The sequence below is a fragment of the Equus przewalskii genome, chromosome 28 (genome assembly GCF_037783145.1).
Source record: "Equus przewalskii isolate Varuska chromosome 28, EquPr2, whole genome shotgun sequence".
In the NCBI taxonomy this organism is placed as follows: Eukaryota; Metazoa; Chordata; class Mammalia; order Perissodactyla; family Equidae; genus Equus; species Equus przewalskii.
Window position 1 is genome coordinate 6761175 of NC_091858.1, and position 19259 is coordinate 6780433.

At 42.0% G+C, this 19259-nt stretch overlaps 1 protein-coding gene across 1 annotated transcript; it reads right to left on the minus strand.

The window, feature by feature from the left end:
* Positions 1-764: 764 nt before the first annotated feature.
* PLPBP (pyridoxal phosphate binding protein) lies at positions 765-16932 on the minus strand. Its single transcript, XM_070598347.1, has 8 exons — positions 16431-16932; positions 14367-14474; positions 14251-14286; positions 13681-13756; positions 5470-5604; positions 3661-3803; positions 3130-3228; positions 765-2171 (listed from the first exon to the last, which is right to left on the minus strand). Exons 1-8 carry the CDS (start codon positions 16527-16529, stop codon positions 2040-2042), a joined length of 828 nt encoding a protein of 275 aa, XP_070454448.1. The 5' UTR covers positions 16530-16932; the 3' UTR covers positions 765-2039.
* Between the last annotated feature and the right edge of the window lie 2327 nt (positions 16933-19259).

Consider the following 19259-nt stretch of genomic DNA (forward strand, 5'->3'; position numbering starts at 1 on the left):
CAGCATGCTGCTGTCACTCAGGAAGTGTGCTGTCACCACTTTGAGGAAAATCTGGGAGTGTTCAGACCTGCTGCCTGTCATGTATAACAAAAGACAACGTCACAGCTTTGCTCAATTTTCTCTCTGCAAGAGGTCCCGGCCTGCTGTGGGTACAGTGGACATACTTTGGTTTCCTTTTCTTTGCTGGGTTTGATCTGACCTCCCCTGGCTTGCCTCCTCCTTTGTTGTCCTCCATCTCTAGGAATAAGCCACAGAGCTCGTTATTGCTCAGACCATTTCACTTTCTCCCAAAGGGGTCCACAGCCACCCTGGGGACCCTCAGTCGAGTTAGCAAAGAAACGAAGTATCTGAAAGAATCTAGTGGCTCTGCAAGCGTCAGCCATTATTGCTTGGGAACATTGTGTCCCCTCTGGCTGGTTTCTGCCCTATAAAGAAGGAACGTGACCAAGGGTGAGTCCCTTCTGGGTAATCTGCTGACCGGTGCCCTAGTGCTTGCACCTCAGGTTGGCCAACGTCGCCATCTAGAGGCAATTTCAAAGTTTCTTGCAGCAAGAGGTAAACTTTGTAATTCCTGAAATGCAGAAGCACAATTTTCCTGCCCTTAGAAGTTCAGAATCCCTCTTTCATCCACCGTGTGGCTTTAGCTGCATCTGTAACCCAAGGGAAGCCCTTCTCAAAGCCCACGGTACAAGGCCAGTGCCAGGCACAGCTGCTTCCTGTTGCTTCCAGTGCCCCCTCCTGTTGTACTCACTCACTACACCAGATCAGAAAAATAAATCTTTTAATTGCTTTGTAATTGGCACAGATGGTATACTTCAAACTCACATTTTTATTGAATAGACTCTGAAATATCACACTATAGTTTTGATCGAAAGAGGACAGGAATCATAAAGGTTTAAGTTTTACAAAATTACATTCGGCAGCAGCATCACGTTCTGAAAGTTATTTCATAAAATAAAGACTGGGGCTTGAATAAATAAGAGAAAAACCCTCTAGAAAATAAACCACCAAGACTGAAGTCATCTGTCATGACTATCTCAGAATTGTGCTTTCTGGTTTTTGAACATCTTGCTACTTTATTAACAATCAAGAAGAGTTGCAGAATTCTCGCTTATAAATACAGTGGGGAGCAGAGGCTATAAATGTGCCTAGAGCAGGAACTCTAAGCCAGGCCTTGCTGCACCTGCGAGCCTGAGCCAGCTGTGGAGGAATCTCTCATTTCTGGGGAGCCACTAGATTCAGTGGTCTTTGATAAGACATCACCATAGAGAGGATTATAATAGAGGAGAAATCATAATAGTAAATTCTCATCACTGCAAGGCCCAGAGGACAAAGCTCAAAGCCCTGTCTCTTGTGCAAGATGTGAGAAAGGCCCAAGCACTATTTCTGTGACCCCTGTAATTTTCAGGGTCAATACCATGGGGTGACCAATGACACAAACTCTCATGAGCAACAATTTGGTTTTGGAGCATTAATTGAGCCACTCCCTGAAGTTACCTGTACTGCCACTCCAGGGCAGACACAAATATCTACTGGGTGGGCTGGAAACTGGGGGCAGAAATGCCCTTGCTCCAAAGCAGCAAAGATGATTACTCAGTGGGGTTTGTAGGAAGCTGGTAACCAGAGGGAATTTTCTATTAAAGGGGATGACACTGCGAATCCCTCTGATTTTGGTGATTATAGGCATCAGTGACCAAATTGTAACCTGGGAAAGTCACTCACGGGTTGGTTGGTGCTCCTGGGCAGGATTCAACACTGAGCGCAATTCCTGGCTATTGATTTGGCATCTGTTCTGCAGAAATGTCTGGATTTCTCAAATCCAATCCAAAGCCACCGCTTGAAGGGAGCTTCCTATGTCAGACACTAAACACAGATGGTTTTCATCAACACGTATAATCATTAGTGTTCTCTCTGCAGGTCACAAGGACAGTATGGCTGTGCTGTGACACAGGGAATCTCAAATGAAAATCCAGGTGAGTGCATAGTTAGCCTTCTGGACAGGGCCCCTGGCTGTCAGCCACTGCTGGTTGGTCCCTGGCTCAGTGTGCCTGGGCCACCTCCACCGGGGCCTTCAGGTCTGCTGAGGACTTGTCCAGGGCAGGTTTCTTTGAGTAATCTCGCTCTCCAAAAATGGTGCTTCCTATTCGGACATTCGTAGATCCTACTTCAATCTGCGGGAAAGAAGAGAAAGTACCGAGGACTGAGTTTAAAATAATGAAACACAGCAAATGCTGAAGCTGTTCCTCTCATTCTGGCCCTTAAGGGTTTTCTATGAAGAACAACGATAATGCAGCTGAAGAGGTCAATGGGGCAGTGGTTCTCCTCGGGGACAATACGACCTCCAAGGGGGTGTTTAAGAAATAAGCGAGGATTTCTTTGGCTTTCACAGTGATTGGGAAATATGATGGGCATTTAGTTGGGTGGGGCCAGGGATGTTGGAGGTCCCGCAGTGTGTGGGACACAGGGGCACAAGGAAGAGGTGTCTTCAGCCCACACACTTTTCTAAAGTTCCACGGGCAGGTACATGAAAAAAACGCCTTATAATTGTCTGAGTACAGGATCTAATTCCATTTTACTTATAAGCACAAAGTATTTTTGTGCTGTTTTAATATATACAATTTTCCAGAAATCTAACTACTGTCTATACAGAGGGAAGTTTATACTTTGATTATGGAGCTTTATCAAGTTATTTACTGTTCCAGAAAATCATGTATTTGAGTTCCCAACACAGCACAGCTATGTCAGTATCTATTTATAGCTGTTGCAGTCATAGTGACCCTACACATAAGATTCAACTTCAGACTACTTCATTACGACCTACTGTCATATACCCATGCCCAAGCATCTACATAGTGAAGTGCCTTTAAAAAATATTGTTTAATTTCTTGTTTTACTGTATATTCCATTTAGAGAATTATATTGAGTTTTACAATATTATGTGTCAGGCTCTAATTTCTATACATTTTATTTCAAAAAAGAAGGGGGCTGGGGGACATTAGAACAGTTGAGAACCACTGCTATGGGTGCCCTGTTGCTACGATGAGGCATTTGCAAGGTTTCTCCAAAACACTCTTGCTGTGGCCTTTTGGACCCTCCCTCGAGGCAGGTGAGGGCACCCAGGACACTCACTGCATGCTGGAAGTCCAGGGACATGCCCATGCTCAGCTCAACCTGCTCAGTGGGGATGCTCAGCTTCTTACACAGCTCCTCCCGGAGGGACAGTAACACCTGACAGGAAGACAAGAGGACACCTGTTTTACTCCTGCCTGCTTTAAGGATGCCTGAAAGTGGCTGAATCTGAACATCTCTGACAAAGATTATTTACTCCTTATGCTTTCAAGGCCCGTCAAATTGCCAGAACTTACTGAAGGGGTTTTTAGCAAACTGTTCCTACTCTCAAAAAAACTAGCAGTCACTGGAGAGGAAGAAAGAGCTCATTTTCTCTAAAGACTGTTTTGGCCTGGTTTAAATTGAGGTGAGGAAGGTTTGGGAACCTGTTCTCTCCTTTCCTTATGAGAAGAGCTCAGAGGAGGGTTATAACACCTGACAGGCACGGTCTGGGATGTCTCTGACATTCACTACAAGGCCAGCCCTGCAACAGCATTTCACTGAGATGCTTCTTCAGTGCACGAACAATCCCCCATCCCAGGCCCCCAGTACCTGGAAGTCCGGATTTGGTCCTTGACTAAGATCATGCCCGAAGCTTCCTATGGTCATCAGCCCCACGAACTCCAGGCTGGGGCACTTGGCCTTTATGTGTTCCACCGTGGCTACTGTCTCCGAAGGCAGAAGGCCATGTTTACCTTCAAAAACAGAAAGAGAGGACACTGGTACCAAAATGTGTTGAGCAGCCAGAGGAAGGCTCCACTGTCACTGCCTCCTTATAACGGTGGAGATGACTCAGACAAGATGACTTCTTGCAAGAACTTATCCTCAAGCCCCAACGAGACTTTCTATGCTGCTCCCCTTCCGGGCAGGTTCTGAATTTCTCAAGGAAAGGGCTATAAATTGGATTCTCTTTACTGTCTTAATATCTTAGCTGAGAACAGCTAGAGTAGAGAGAAAAGAAAAAACATTGCTTTTCTTGGGACATTAAGAAGATTCACATTGCCAAAATGCCAGATTAACCTGAGGATTATTTTTCCAAATCTGGTATTTCTATGGTTTTATTAATTAGAATTGTAAAAAACTTAAAAATCAAGCATATATTACACAGTTTTGACTATATATTTGCAAAATTTAATGCTAATTAACAACTAGAGGGAGAATCTGCAGCACGTGATTGTTTGTTGTGCAGTTATAAAGATTACTGATATGGTCTTTCCCTCATTTATCAAATGGAGATGCCAAGAACATTCACTTCAATCCTTAATTAGGGCAAGGATAGCTAATTATCAAGAAATGGTATAATGAAGACTCGATCTGGAGTCGATTTCAGATTTACCTATATTGGTAATGTAATATAGTTATAATCTAGGTGTAAGTGTATATAATGATAATTGTTAAAAATTACAGAACATCTACGCGCCAGACACATGTGCCACGTCCTAAGAGCTTTTTATTTAACCCATTAACTCTATGAAGTAAGTACTCTTATTATCTCCGTTCTAAAGATGCGGAAACGGAGGCACAGGGAGGCTAAGTGCCTTTCCCAAGGTCACACAACTAGGAACTGTGGAACTGGGATCTGAACCAGGTGCCTGACTCCAGGGCCTAGACCGAGCTCCTTTATGCTAAGATTTGGTGAATACTGGTGCTCTGACGGTCATAAGCACATGACTGATCTGTAAACACTTAAACGGCTAACAGGGAAGATGTACAGGGTTCTATGCCAACAGCTCTACCTGCGTTCCCACATTCAATCCTCACAACACCCTCTGAAGTAGGTACTATGATGATATCATTGCCAGACAAGGAAACTGAGGTCCAGAGAGGTTAAGTAACTTACCCAAGGTTACACAGCTGGAAAATGGTGGAGCCACAAACCCCAGAGCTGTCTGATTTCAAAGCCCATGCTCTGTTCACTGTGTTACACTGTTAACCTAAGCCCCATAAAGATATTCACTGACAGGTGCTCACGGTGATTTTTCTTCTATTCTCTCCCAATAATTTTTCAAATCTCCAAATAATTTTTTTAAGACCCGAGAAGTATTATACAGGTAAGTCTGCAATCTCTTTCAGGAGTGATGGTGACTTCTGGGAATTTCCAGGAGATCTGAGTCACAATCCCCTTCTTTATCCCTTGTCTGCCTCCTCAAAAATTAAGAAGAAACAAATGATGACGCATTAAAGAATAACATGTGGACCAGCTTGATGTCACGCCATCTAGATCCTACATGCAACAGCATGATTAAAGGCCTGGGATGGCCTTCTATAACCTTCGCTGTCAGACACCCATGCCTGCCCTTCTTCCTAAGCCTCAGCCATCCAAAGGGAAGAAAAACCTCCAGTCCAGGTCTCGTCACTTACTCTCCTCTCCACTGGTGTTAATCTGAACCATAATCTTTAGCCTTTCAGGAGAGCCTTTTTTCTGCCACGAACTGTTCACTTTGTCTGCCAGCTTCACAGAATCCACTGTTTCCAGCATGGAGAGATTGGGGACAGCTGTAATGAGAGAGAGGCAAGGTAATTCTTCACTCACCACTGAGCACACAACACATAGCAAATCTTTTCTTGGTAGATGGAAAACTAATTTAAAGAAAAAGGCAGTTAAGTTTCAGATCTGCTGAGATTTATGTGGGAGTTTTACTAGATATAAGTTTGACTGTCAGACCATTTTTGAATCAGACATCATCAAATGTCAGATTCCTCTTTGCTGTCTGATCAGCAAAGACAAATAAGGGAAAGGAAACGCAGACATACACAATCGGGCAGCGTATGTATCCACACACGTCAAGACACTGATAACTGCAGAGATTCCTAAAAGCAGGCCTGGTCTGATTAAATCTCAGTTCAACTGAGAGAAGCAGGTCAAGATGACAGTGAAGACAGGATAATCTGTGGAAGCCACAGTGCCCCCTGGCCTGACACCGCCATGTTCTTAAACTCTCTGGGATGGGGGCGCCTTACTCAACAAGGACATCAGGGTGATCCGAACACGGAAACCTGAGTGGGAGGCTGAGGTCATCAAGACCATCCTCTTTTCCAAAGATGCATGTGAAATGAAGCTTCAGTCTTGCCTCAGATAAATAACAACAACAAAACAGAAGCAACAGCAGCGAATTTACTTTTACAGAACACTGACATCCTCCAGGCAAGGTGCTAACCATTTTACATGAACGATTTCTTTTTAATCTTCACCATGGTTCATGAAGCCCCATTATCATCTCCATTTTATAGATGGGGAAAGTGAGGCTCAGAAAGGATAAAGTTTATTCCAGTTTACAAAATTAACAAATATTAGAGCTGTGATTTGAACTAAGGCAAATGGACTCCATTCTTAATACTGAATCTGAGCTCAGGCTACTTCGTTTAAAAAATAACTATTTTAAAAAATGACAAAAAGTATACATCCTTGATACAAAAAAAAAGAAAGCAATATAGAAGTACATGTGGTTAAAAGTCAAAGGCTCTGACCCGAGAGGCTACCGCTATTACCTCTGGGATGGGGATTCTCCCGGACTTACTTTAGTGTATCTCCACCCAGTCAAACACACACCCTAAATGTATAATTTCTTGTTAACCTTCTGTTTTTTAAATGACACATACATTGGATCACACTAAATGTTCTGTGAGTTCCTTGCTTCCAGTTAGCAATAAATATAGATTTTTCCACATCAGCACCAAAGATTTGCTAGTACTTTTTAACAGCTGCAGCTTCCACAGAACAGACAATCACAATTTACTTAACTCTTCCTCTCGTTAATGGACATTAGATCCTTTCTTACTTTTTACTACAAATCAAAGCTTAGACATAGATCTGTGTGCATATATACAACTATTGCTATATGATACGTGAGTTCTAGAATTGAAATTACTAGTCAAGGAGGAAGTACAATTTAGATTGTGTGAACTATTACCAACCCCAAAAAACTTATTTTAGAATCTTCCTGGCAAAATATAGGAGAGTTCCTTTCCTCACGCTCTCAAAACACTGGATATTAGAGGTCGTTATCATTTTCACCAATCACCTATCATTCAATCATTTTTTTCATTTCAATCATTTTCACCAATCACCAATTACCAAAGTTGATTGGTGAAAAGTAGAATTTATTATGCATTCCTCTTATTGAGGTTGAGTATTTCTCATTTGACTATTGGCCTTTTGTATTTTTTGTCCTTGTAAATTGTCTGTTCTTGCTTTTTCCTATTTTTTCCTTATAGATTAAAAAAATTATAGCTCTTTATGTATTCAGGACACTAACCGCTTCCCCTTTTAAAAAATATTATTTTTCCGCCTGTCTGTGCTTCCCTTTTGCTTTGACATAAGAAGGCTTTAATTTTTGTGTAATCAAATATGCTAGTTGTTTCTTTTATGGTTTCCAGACTTTATGTTTTACTTAGGCCTTTTCCTAGCCAGAGAAAATAACAATATTTTCCTATATTTTCTTCTAATACTTTTATGGTTTTGGTTTTCAAGTTAAGATTCTTTAATCTAGCTGGAATCTGCACTGTGAGGAAGGAAATCTAACTTACTTATTTCTCAAATAAAAAGCTGATTGTCCTGCTGCCGTTTATTAAGTATAAAGAGGCTCCCTACTACTCCCACACCCAATATGAAACGTCTTTTAAAAATAACATACTAGACTTCTACTTCCAGACAAGATGGAGAACAGGGACCAGATTTATCCTCCACGTGAACAACCAAATGGACAAAATATATGAAAGACACATGAAACGATGGTTTACCAGAACTGGATATCATGCAGTGAAACACAGTGATCCCAGAGGGATGAGAAACAAACGAAGGGAGCCCTACGGATGCCCCAGGTGACTGCCTGAGAGTTTGTAGGATGTGGCACACGGAAGGGGAACACAGGGAGAATGTGGTGGATCTTGAGTCAAGGAGATGAGCTGAATCTGGAAAGACTATGGCAGCCGGAGTTCAGAGGACGGAACAGGAGATAAGACAGCGCTGCACACAAAGGGAATGTGGGTGGTTTGCAAAGCGCTCCCCTCCAGTATTCAGCTGGGTCCTGATCAGTGCAAGCATGGGAAGAATTACCCAAGGCCGGTGAAAGGATGATTTGAAAGGATGAGAAGAAACAGTGCCTGATGTTCACGCAGGGCATGGAATAGTGCCCATCCCTAGCAGTTAGGCCGGAACACTCAAGATTCATGGGGCACTGGGGACAGTCCACAGAAGGGTCTCGCCTCCGTAGTGGGGAATTAACCCTAGACTAAGCTCTGCTCTGGTCACACCAACTAATCTTAAAAGTAAGACTTGCAAGGATCAAACTGTTGCCAAGTAATTTAACTGTAATTAAATTTAACTGTACCCTGGGAAAGTAATTTAACAAAGCTCAAGAATATTTATAGGAATACAAAAATGGCCAGCACCCAGCAAGACAAAATTCACAATGTCTGGTTGTCCAAACAAAAATGACCAGGCATTTAAAAAGGCAGGAAAATATGATACATAATGAGTTAATCAATTGAAACTGCTCCAGATCGACAAAGATGACAGAATCAGTAGACAGAACATTAGAACAGTTATCATTCACTATGTTCCATATGTTAAAAAAAATAGTGGGGCTGGCTCAGTGGTGTAGTGGTTAAGTTCGCGTGCTGCAATTTGGCGGCCTGGGGTTTGTGGGTTTGGATTCCGGGTGCGGACCTCGCACTGCTTGTCAAGCCATGCTGCAGTGGCATCCCACATAAGGTGGAGGAAGATGGGCTCAGATGTTAGCTCAGTGATAGTCTTCCTCAAGCAAAAAGAAAGAAGATTGGCAACAGATGTTAGTTCAGGGCCAATCTTCCTAACACGCACGCACACACACACACATACACACAGATGTAGAAGAGATAAAAAAGACCCAAACTGAACTTCTAGTATGAAAACTATAATGTGTGAGATGAAAAATTCACTGATGGGATTAATCACAAATTAGACAATGCCAAAGAAAAGATTAGTTACCTGGAACAAATTACCCAAAATGAGACACAGAGAAGAGCATCGCCTCAAGCAGCCCAACAGGTAATTGGGGTCCCCAGAGAAGAGAAGGGCGAGGCAGAAAATACATGTGAAGAAACAATGCCTAAAAAATTTCTAGACTTGATGAAAACTATAAACCCACAGATCCAAGAAGCTCAATGAACCCCAAACACAAGAAACATAAAGAAAATTACACCAAGGCACATCATAATCAAATTGCTCAAAACCAGAGATAATGAGGAAATCTTAAAAGTAGCCAGAAGGAAAAAAACATGTTACATACTGAAGAACAAAGATAAGGATGACATCTTATTTCTTGTTGGAAACAATGCAAGTGAGATGGTCTTTAAAAGACAAAGATTTTAAAATTTTACCTTTAAAATAAAAAATAAATAAAAGAAAAGACTGTCAACGTAGAATTCTACAGTTAGCAAACATCTCTCTCAAAAATAGAGGTGAAGGGGGCTGGCCCCGTGGCTGAGTGGTTAAGTTCCTGTGCTCCGCTGCAGGCGGCCCAGTGTTTCGTTGGTTCGAATCCTGGGTGCCGACATGGCACTGCTCATCAAACCACGCTGAGGCAGCGTTCCACATGCCACAACTAGAAGGACCCACAACGAAGAATATACAACTATGTACTGGGGGGCTTCGGGGAGAAAAAGGAAAAAAATAAAATCTTAAAAAAAAAAAAAAATAGAGGTGAAGGAGCAAAAAAATTCAACAGGAAAGAATGAAGGTGGATCTCTTCCTTAGATTATACACAAAAATTAACTCAAATAGACCCAAATGTGAGAGCTAACACTATAAAGCTCTTAGAAGAAAATCTTCATGATCTTGGATTTCTTAGATATGACACTAATAGCACAAGCCACAAAAGAAAAAATAGAAAAATCGAAGTACATTAAAATGAAAAACTTTTGTAGTATAAATGATACCATCAAGAATGTGAAAAGACAACCCATGGAAGGAAAGGAAATATTTGCAAATCATATATATGATAAGGGACTGGTACCCAGAATATATAAAGAACTTTTACAACTCAATAATAAAAACACAAATAACCCAATTAAAAAATGCACAAAGGACCTAAATAAACATTTCTCCAAAGAAGATATACAAATGGTCAATAAGCACATGAAAAGATGATCAACTTCATTAATTTAGTCATTAGGGAAAAGAAATCAAAACTACAATGAGATACCATTTCACATATTTTTACTTTTTATTTTTTGGTGAGGAAGATCGGCCCTGAGCTAACAACTGTGCCAAATGTCCTCTATTTTGTATGTGGGACACTGCCACAGTGGCTTGATGACTGGAGTGTAGGTCCATGCCCACGATCCAAACTGGCAAACCCCAGGCTGCTGAAGCAGACTGCACAAACTTAACCACTATGCCACCGGGCCGGCCCCCTCATTTCACATATTTTTTATGACTCCATTTAATCTCCTTTGCTGACATTAGCTATAAATCTCTATTGTGCTATTTTTTTGGTGCTTTACAGTTTTTATCACAATCTACCTTTAAGTGGTGTTATACCACTTCACATATAGTTTAAGAATCTTCTAATAGTGTACTTCTGTTTCTCCCTTTCCCTTCTTTATGCTATTGTTGTCATGCATTTTACTTTTATGTGTTATAAATCCCACAATACATTATTTTTGTTTATATATTATAATAATAAAACAATAGAAAAAATGAATGAAACTAAAAGCTGTTCTAAGAAGATTGATAAAATTGATAAATCTCTAGCCAGATGGACTAGGAAAAAAAACAGAAGACACAAATTACCAATATCAGGAATGAACTGACATCACTACAGATTCTACAGATATTAAAAGGATAATACAGAGATGTTATACACAATCCTATACTCATAAATTAACTTAGATGAAATGGACCAACTCTTTGAAAGACAAAAAGTAACAAAGCTCACCCAAGAAGAAACAGATTATGTGAATAGCCCTATGACAATTAATAGAATTGAAACTATAGTTAAAAACCTTCCCACAAAGAAAACTCTAGGCTTCACTGGTGAATTTCACTAAACAGTTAAGGCAGAGATAATACTAATTCCACATAAATTCTTCCAAAAGATTGAAAAGAAGGGAATACTTCCCAATTCATTCCATAAGGCTAGCATTACCATGATACCAACCTTCAAAAAAGATATTACAAAAAAAAGAAAACTACAAACCAACATCTTTTGTGAATATAGATGCAAAAATCTAAGCAAAATTTAACAAATCAAATGAAACACTATATTAAAAGGATGATACTTCATGACCAAGTGGGTTTACCCCCATGAACGCAGAGTTGGTTTAACATTTGAAAATCAATAAATGTAATTCAACATGGTAACAAATTAAAAAAGAAAAACCACATCATCATTTCAACAGACTCAGTAAAAGCATTTGACAAAATCCAACATCTATTCCTGATAAAACCTCTTAGTAAACTAGGATTAGAAAGGAAATTCCTTCTTCTGATAAAGGACATCTATGAAAAACCTACATGTTCACTCTTAGCCCTTTTATTCAACATTGTACTGGAGGTCCTTGCTAGTATAATAAGGCAAGAAAAAGAAATAAAAGACATTCAGATTAGAAAAGAGGAACTAAATTGTCTTTATTCATAGATGACATGATTGTCCATGTAGAAAATTTTATGGAATCTACAAAAAAAAGCTTCTAGAATAAGTGAGTTTAGCAAGGTTGCAGGATACAAGATGAATACACAGAAATAAACTGTATTTCTACAGATTAGCAACAATCACATATTGAAGCCATAGCATTAATAGCATCAATAAATAGCATCAAAAATATGAAAATCTTAGATATACATCTGACAAAAGATGAGGAAAACCTGTACAAGGAATACTATAAAATATTACTGAGAGAAATGAAAGAAGACCTAAATAAATTCTGAGCTATACCTTGTTAATGTGTTGGGAGATTCAATATTTTTAGTATCTCAAAATGTTCCCCAAATTGATCTATAGATTCAATACAAACCCAATAAAAAACCTGGCAGGACTTTTGATTTTTTTGGGTAGAAACTGACAAGTTGGTTTATATGGAAATGCAGGATACATAAAGAACTCTCCTGTCTCCAAAGTAAGAAAATCCAATTAGAAAACAGGAAAAAGACTTTAATAGACACTTCACCAAAAATAAACAGATGCAAACTTGTGAGAGATGTTCAACGTCACTAGCTATTAGGGAAGTGCAAGGGCACCACCACACACCTATTAGAAAGGCTAAAATCGAAAGACTGACCCGATGAAGTGTTGGTGAGGATGTGGAGGAACGTGAACACTGCTGGTGGGGATGTAAAATGGCACGACCACTTTGGGGGATAGTCTGGCAGTTTCTTAAAAAGTTAAACATATCTAATGGGTACAGAGTTTCAGCTCTGCAAGATAAAAAGAGTTCTAGAGATGGATAGTAGTAATGGTTGCAAACAATGTGAACGCACTTAATGACACTGAACTGTATATTTAAACATGGCTAAGATGGTAAATTTTATGTTACGTGTATTTTACCAGAATTTTTAAAAAAGTTAAACATACATTTATTATGTGATTCAGCCATTCTACTCCTAGGGATTTATTCCAAGAGAAAAGGGAAAGTCCATACAAAGACTTATAAAAATTTTTTTGTAACAGCCAAAAATTAGAAGCAACCCAAATGTCCATCAGGTGAATGCATAAACAAATGAAAAGGAGTGAACCACTGATACACATTTCAACATCATGGGCCTCAAAATAAAGATGCTGAGTGAGAGAAGTCAGACACACAAAAATACATACTTTGTGACTGCATGTAAATAAAACTCTTAAAAATGTAAACTCTCCTCTAGTGATAGCAAGCAGGTAGGTAAGACTGGAGGAGGAGGGGTGGTGGGGGGAGTGGGAGGGAGTGGTTACAAAGGGCAGGAGGAAACTTTTAGGGGTGATGGATATGTTTATTATTTTCATTATTGTGACAGGCACAACCATATGTCAAAACTTATCAGATTGTACACTTTAAATATGTGCAATTTACTGTAAGTCAATTACACTTCAGCAAAGCTGTTTAACAAAATAAATACAGGTTATTTTCATTTTGACACCTTGAGAGAATTAAGTATTCAGTTACTCATAAAGATCTCCACATGTCATTGTCATGCAGTGAAGTCTTTACTGTAGTTAATTCTTAATTTTATTGTACTTTACTTATTTCACTGTACATTGTATTTTATCATTATATATTGTATTTATATTATTGTATTTTATTTATTATAGTCTTTCATTTAAAGAGAAAAGGATAAAAATGTCTCCTTTGCCAGATGAAACATTTTATGGGCCACAATTTATCTGAAAGACCACCAGATAACACCTGACACAAGGTAGGGGAAGTTTCCAAGTATATATAACCCAGTCAATTGTGAATTCATTCTGTTCTTGGTATGGTGTCTTCTCCTTATATTACGAACTAAGATTTCTTTCCCAAAAGAAACCCCAAAAGCTGTTCTCTTTTCCACAGAAGGTAGTATAAATGATACAATGATGGAGACAGTTTGTCTTCACACTTAGACTTTTGTCTTACCCATCAATTTGTTGACATTTTGTTTCTGTAGGTGGCCGATGAAGTGCCATTTGATCTCAGGACACGAAGACAGGATCTGAAGAGAAAAAGGTAACTATGTTTGACTTAGATTTTACGGAGGCCTTGCCAGCTCAAATATCTTGCACACTCCCTTCTGACTTTTCATATCTGCACAATAAACCACTCTCACCATCTTCAGCCAGGCTCCTGAGGATACTCAGGGAAAAACCTAAGGCTTCTGTTCTGTTTCTCTTCCTCGTTCCCATCAACTCCCTCCATCTTTCAGATATCGCCCCTTAAAGATGAACTGATTAAAGCTTTCAAATCTCAAAAGGATCCAAGATCACAGCAAGCTCCTAAAATCACCATATCCAAAAAGCCGCCAAAGAGAAAACTCTAGTCTTAACAAAGAAAATTGAGCTGAGAAGTATTTGGGGCTCAAGGTGAACGTGGCCATTTCTACCGCCAGCCCAGCCTCCTGCTCTGAAACCCAACCACCAACATGGGTCTAATTTTCTATTGAAGACCCAAGATTTAGATACAAACTCAAGAATTTAGATATCCACTTACTTTAGGATTTGATGCTTTTTCTAGCAGTTCCTGAACCTAAAAGGTAAAAACAGAACAAGTAAGAAGAGCCTGGCAATCACGACTCTCCCAAAGGCAGTTTGGCACAAGGCTCTTACATAGTTCTCCCCGAAAGTGCGCTGGCCATGACTGTAGGCCTCGATCACCATGTCTGCAGGTTTGGTTTTGCTGACTGCTACTAGCCGGGGCTGGATGGCTGGGAGATCCTGTCGAGAGGGAAAGAGCCAGATGAGTGAACTTTGGGAATATTGCCCCAATAAGCCCTGTGCGATAGATCCCAGAGAACAGATTGGCATGGATCTCAACTTAGCATCTGGTAAGCTCTACTTTTCTAATACTGTAGGGAGATCAGTATCAAATAATGTTGATCAAATGTCTTTGTTCTACATGGCATCTAAATCTAATACATTAGCCACTTTACTATCTATCAAAAGACATTTCTCTCTCAGGAGAGCAAGGTAGGTAGTAAAAGCAGTATTTCCATAAAACGCAGTCTTTGACCAACTGCATCGGCACCTGGGTCCCACTCCACACCTACTGGATCTGAACCTCTGGGGCTGGAGTCCGAGAATTTCCTTTCTAACAAACTCTCCAGATGGTTCTCTTGCATACCAAGGTTGGAGGGTTAGGAATCACTTCATTAAAGGAAGGCATCACTCTGACTGGAAGGAAGGCCTTCTGGGTTCTAAAACGCCAAGGTTAACTGTTTTGGAAATTCATTTTGGTCCTGGTATAATTATTAATATTGCCCCCGTTCACTCTCAAAAGGGGCCCACTTAGGATAACTATGTATGTAATTTACTGTTCAATTGAATCAAGAACAATGGCAGAACTGAGGGAGGGACACAAAAAACTCTGGACTCAGGACTGGGCCTATTAGGCCCCCTCTCATGGCCATTCCATAAAGAGCAGGGGTTTCCTCCATTCTGCTGCAACCAAATCCACAGTGGCGGGAAGAGAAGACAGTCACCCAGTCCTTACACAGCTCAGTTCTCACGTGCCCCAACACCCTCTGGATTTTCACAGAGTCACAGCATTCTCAAAGGGCCTGAAGGGTCAGATCAATTAGCAAAGAGTTTCCTCTACCTTCTGAGGGTGGCACTGCCAGCCTTTCATGAGACCGTGTCATAATTCCTAGGATTATGTTGAGGAACTGACGGTTTCCAGAGGGAAAAGTGGAACAGGCAGCCCATCTGCATCAGTCATGCTAGGAGAACCTCCCAGAGTGACGTTTATTAGGGGAATCCCTGGATTTTTCTCGGGGAATCATAGAACATTAACCCCAGAAGGGAACTGAGAGCTTTCAGAGCTCATTCCATTGTCTGTACAGACGAGGAAACTGAGCGTCAGAGTAGTTAAGTGACTTGCTCAGGGTAACATCCAGTTAGTAGCCAAGGAAAGCCTATGATCCAGGTCTTCTGTCTCCAGGCCAGCATTCTGAGTTCTGACATTACAAATGCTTGATCAGAGAAACCACTGACCTCCTTGTTCTGGTCTGTCTCATTCCACACCATTCAGCTTAAGCCTGCACTGAGCGGGGCAGACATTGACCTTTGGTCTAATGAAACCCCAAGAGCAGACAAAATAAACATAAGGAAAAAAAATCGCCCCTTAAACTGCTTGGGATTGGATGTCAGCTCCCTCCGGCCCCAAACGCGCAAGTGTGGCTCCTGTGCCTCCAAGTCCTCCGCTCACGGGTGGAAGTGACATTTACTGAGCATCTACTAGCTGCCAGACGCCGCCACACACGTGATCTTGGGCAGATCTGGCCTCCTCTGGGTGCTCTTGTGGTAGCCGTCTTCTCTTGTAGCATCTGGGCACGGGCCTGGCCCTCCTCCCATCCACTGAGGCTGTCGACCCCTACACCGGGCGGGATGGCCAATGGCCGCGGCGCCTGGAAACCGGTCCTTCTCCCGGGGTAGCGGATACCTTCTGCTCCCACTAAGCCAACCTCCAGAGAGCCTGACAGACTCACCGGGAGGTCGCTGACCAAACTCTTCGCTAGCCTTTCAGGTGCCCTGCCACCTGCACCAACGCAAGGCGGCGGTCGGGTCCCGCCCCTCCGGGAGACCCCCGTGCGTCAGCGTGACGACCCACTCCTACGCAGGTGTCCCCCTCCTCAAAGCGGCCGCCCACCGTCCCCACGGGGTCCCCTTCCTCACCCGCGGCCGCCGCGCCACCGCCTGCTGCACGCGCTCATTCACTGCCCGCAGTGCGAACCCGACTCCCAGCTCTGCCGACATGCTGCCAGCTCTCCACATCCCTGGGGACCAACGCCGAGCCCCAGGCCCAGCACCCCCGGGCCGCGACCACCTTCCGGTCCCGCCCAACTCACGCTCTGTGCGGGCCAATCACCGCTCACCACCGCGTCGTCTCACCCAATCGGCCCGGGCGGTGCGGGGGCGGGGTCGCGGGCGGCCCCGCCCCTCCTCAGCGGCCATCTTGGGGAGGTCGCCCGGGCCTGGCCGCGGGCGCGGTGGTGGCGTTGGCGGTGCCAGGCGCTCCTGGGTGGTACTTGGGCCGCCCGCGAGCTTCTCTGTCGCGCCGCCTGAGCCGCCCCCGCAAGGGACCCGTCCTGTCCCCCAAAACTCGGGCCTGTTCCCGGGGTCCTAGTCCCTTTCCACAGGCCTCACAAATTTGCCCGTCCCTGGCGTTCACAGCTGTGAACCAAGACGTCTGTGCGCGGGGACCAAGATTACAAGCTGCTAGGGCGGAGATGTGGCTTTTAGTATCTCGGGTGATTCTTGCGAGGAACCGTTAAGAGATGTAAAAGAAAGCTCTTTCTAAAGAACTTGGCGTGATTCAAATGCGTGGTAATTCTCTTGTCATCTTTAGACCGGTGCTGGCCATAGAAATATGAGATCCACGTACGTAATTTAACAATTTTTAATAGACGCATAAAAAGTAAAAATATTTAACGAATACATTTTATTTAACCCAGTATATCCAAAGTAAGGTTTCAACATGTAACCAATAGGAAAACTTTAAATGAGATATTTTACTCCTTTCTTATCGTACTTAGGTTCCAGTTTGGAGTATAGTTTTGATTGACAACTTGCCTCGGTTGATACTTTCTATATTTGAAGCGGTCAGCGGCCACTTGTGGCCAGTGCTACCTTCTCGAGGAGAGGCCAGGCAGTTGTGGACAGTCCAGCGTGAGCTCAGCACAAGTTCAGTCCAATTCTTGAGTCTCCTGTGTGCCCAGCTCTGGGCAATGTGAAGGCCATCAACATTATTTAGAGCCTTCTAGAAAGAAACGGCAACATTCTTACTTTCTTCTGTCACGTCTTCCTAGGCCCCAGGAACTATGATGGAATTTCACATGGTCTGCTCTGGGAAAATCACTTTGGGCAGAACCTAGGGTCCTTGCCATCAAGGACTTCTTTTTGGGACATCTGCATTTACCAGGTATACTTATCTGTAAACTAGGGTTGCCGAAGACATCAGGAGTAATTGTGTTCAAATATAGTGTCTCTTGACTTGATAATTTCTGCTTCTGCCAAAGTGATGAATATAAACAAATGACTAGAATAGCCCTTTATGGTGGGAACATAATAGATGTTTGCTGTAGAGATACAAAGCTGGAAGGCACAAGCCAGCAGTCAGTGATGGGGATCAAGGTGACGGGGTGTGTAGAGGAAGGAGTGGGTGAGCATGACATATGTAAAGTGATATGCTATTCGGAAAACATTTTTAAAACTACAAATACCTCATAGAGCTAAGGGATGTATAATCCAGGCGATAGGTCTCTATGACAAGTAGGTGCACCTTAATTTCATAGGTCCTGTCTCTCTTTGCATTACTCCCCCCATCACTCGATGGTGTGTATGTGTGTGTGGCTCCCCAAATGGCTTCAAAAGAGTGATTTAAACTTTCAAGTCAATAAGCATAGTGGTGGTCAGATTGGGTAGTGGTGACATAGGATTGACACAAGTTGAATTGTGGTTTCATCCCTAAACTGTGATCCTGGACAAGTTACTGAACTTCTCGGTTTTTTCATTGCTAAAATGCAGTTAATATCTCCTTCAGAGTTGCAGTCAAGATCAAGCAAGATAATGCGTGTAACGTGCTTAGCAGAGTGCTGCCCCAAAGCAAGTGCCGGTGGTCAGTGAATGTTAGTCCCCCGACCCTGCTATCCATTCAGTCAACTTTCATTGAGGTGTTTCCCTGGAAAGGGACCTTGGAGGGGACCAAGACGAGTAAGGCAGGCTGTACAGTGGATTCATTTCTAAGCTGCTTTTCATCTCTTAACATTTCAGACCTAGTGAAAATGGGAGTAAAGGCAAAGAGATCATGGTGACCCCAGGCTCATTATTTCACATTTTCCAATCTCTTCTTGGCTATTTTTGAATTAATTTTATTCCACTTTTTTCTCTTTATTTCCTTTTTTAGTTTCTTCTTTTCCTCTTCCTGGGACATCAACCATCTAATTTAACCTTTTATCCTTCCCTACTACCTAATCCTTGAAAAATGCGAGTCCAAAATCACTTCATCACCAGTAATTTGTCTTTAAATTGCAGGGACGAAGCGGAAAAGAGAAAGATTAAAAAGCCAAATACCTTGAGGAATAGATTTTATAAACAAAAGTGTTCTTATTGCCATAAATGCCATCAAACTTTAAGCTGCCTCTGTAGTCTAAGGCCCTGAATTATGAGAAAAACATTTATGAATTTTAAAATTGTTTCCTTCTGAGCTTACTGTGATTCTTTTGGGAGGATAAAAAAAGATAAAATAATAGAAAATTCCTGTTGCCTGGTTACTTGGCTCTGAAGAGAAATGGAGAAATAATGGCGTGTCCGTTTAAATGAGTTCAGGTGGAGGAGCCGTGACAGCAATCCCTCGGCAAACATACTGTCACATTTGGCTTTTGAAATGTCAATACAGATCCTAGAACCCAAGACCCAGGGAGGACCTTTAGAGATCACCTGATCTTTCATATCGGAAGAATGACATTTAAACCGTCCCAAATCGCATAGAATCTCCCCAATTTC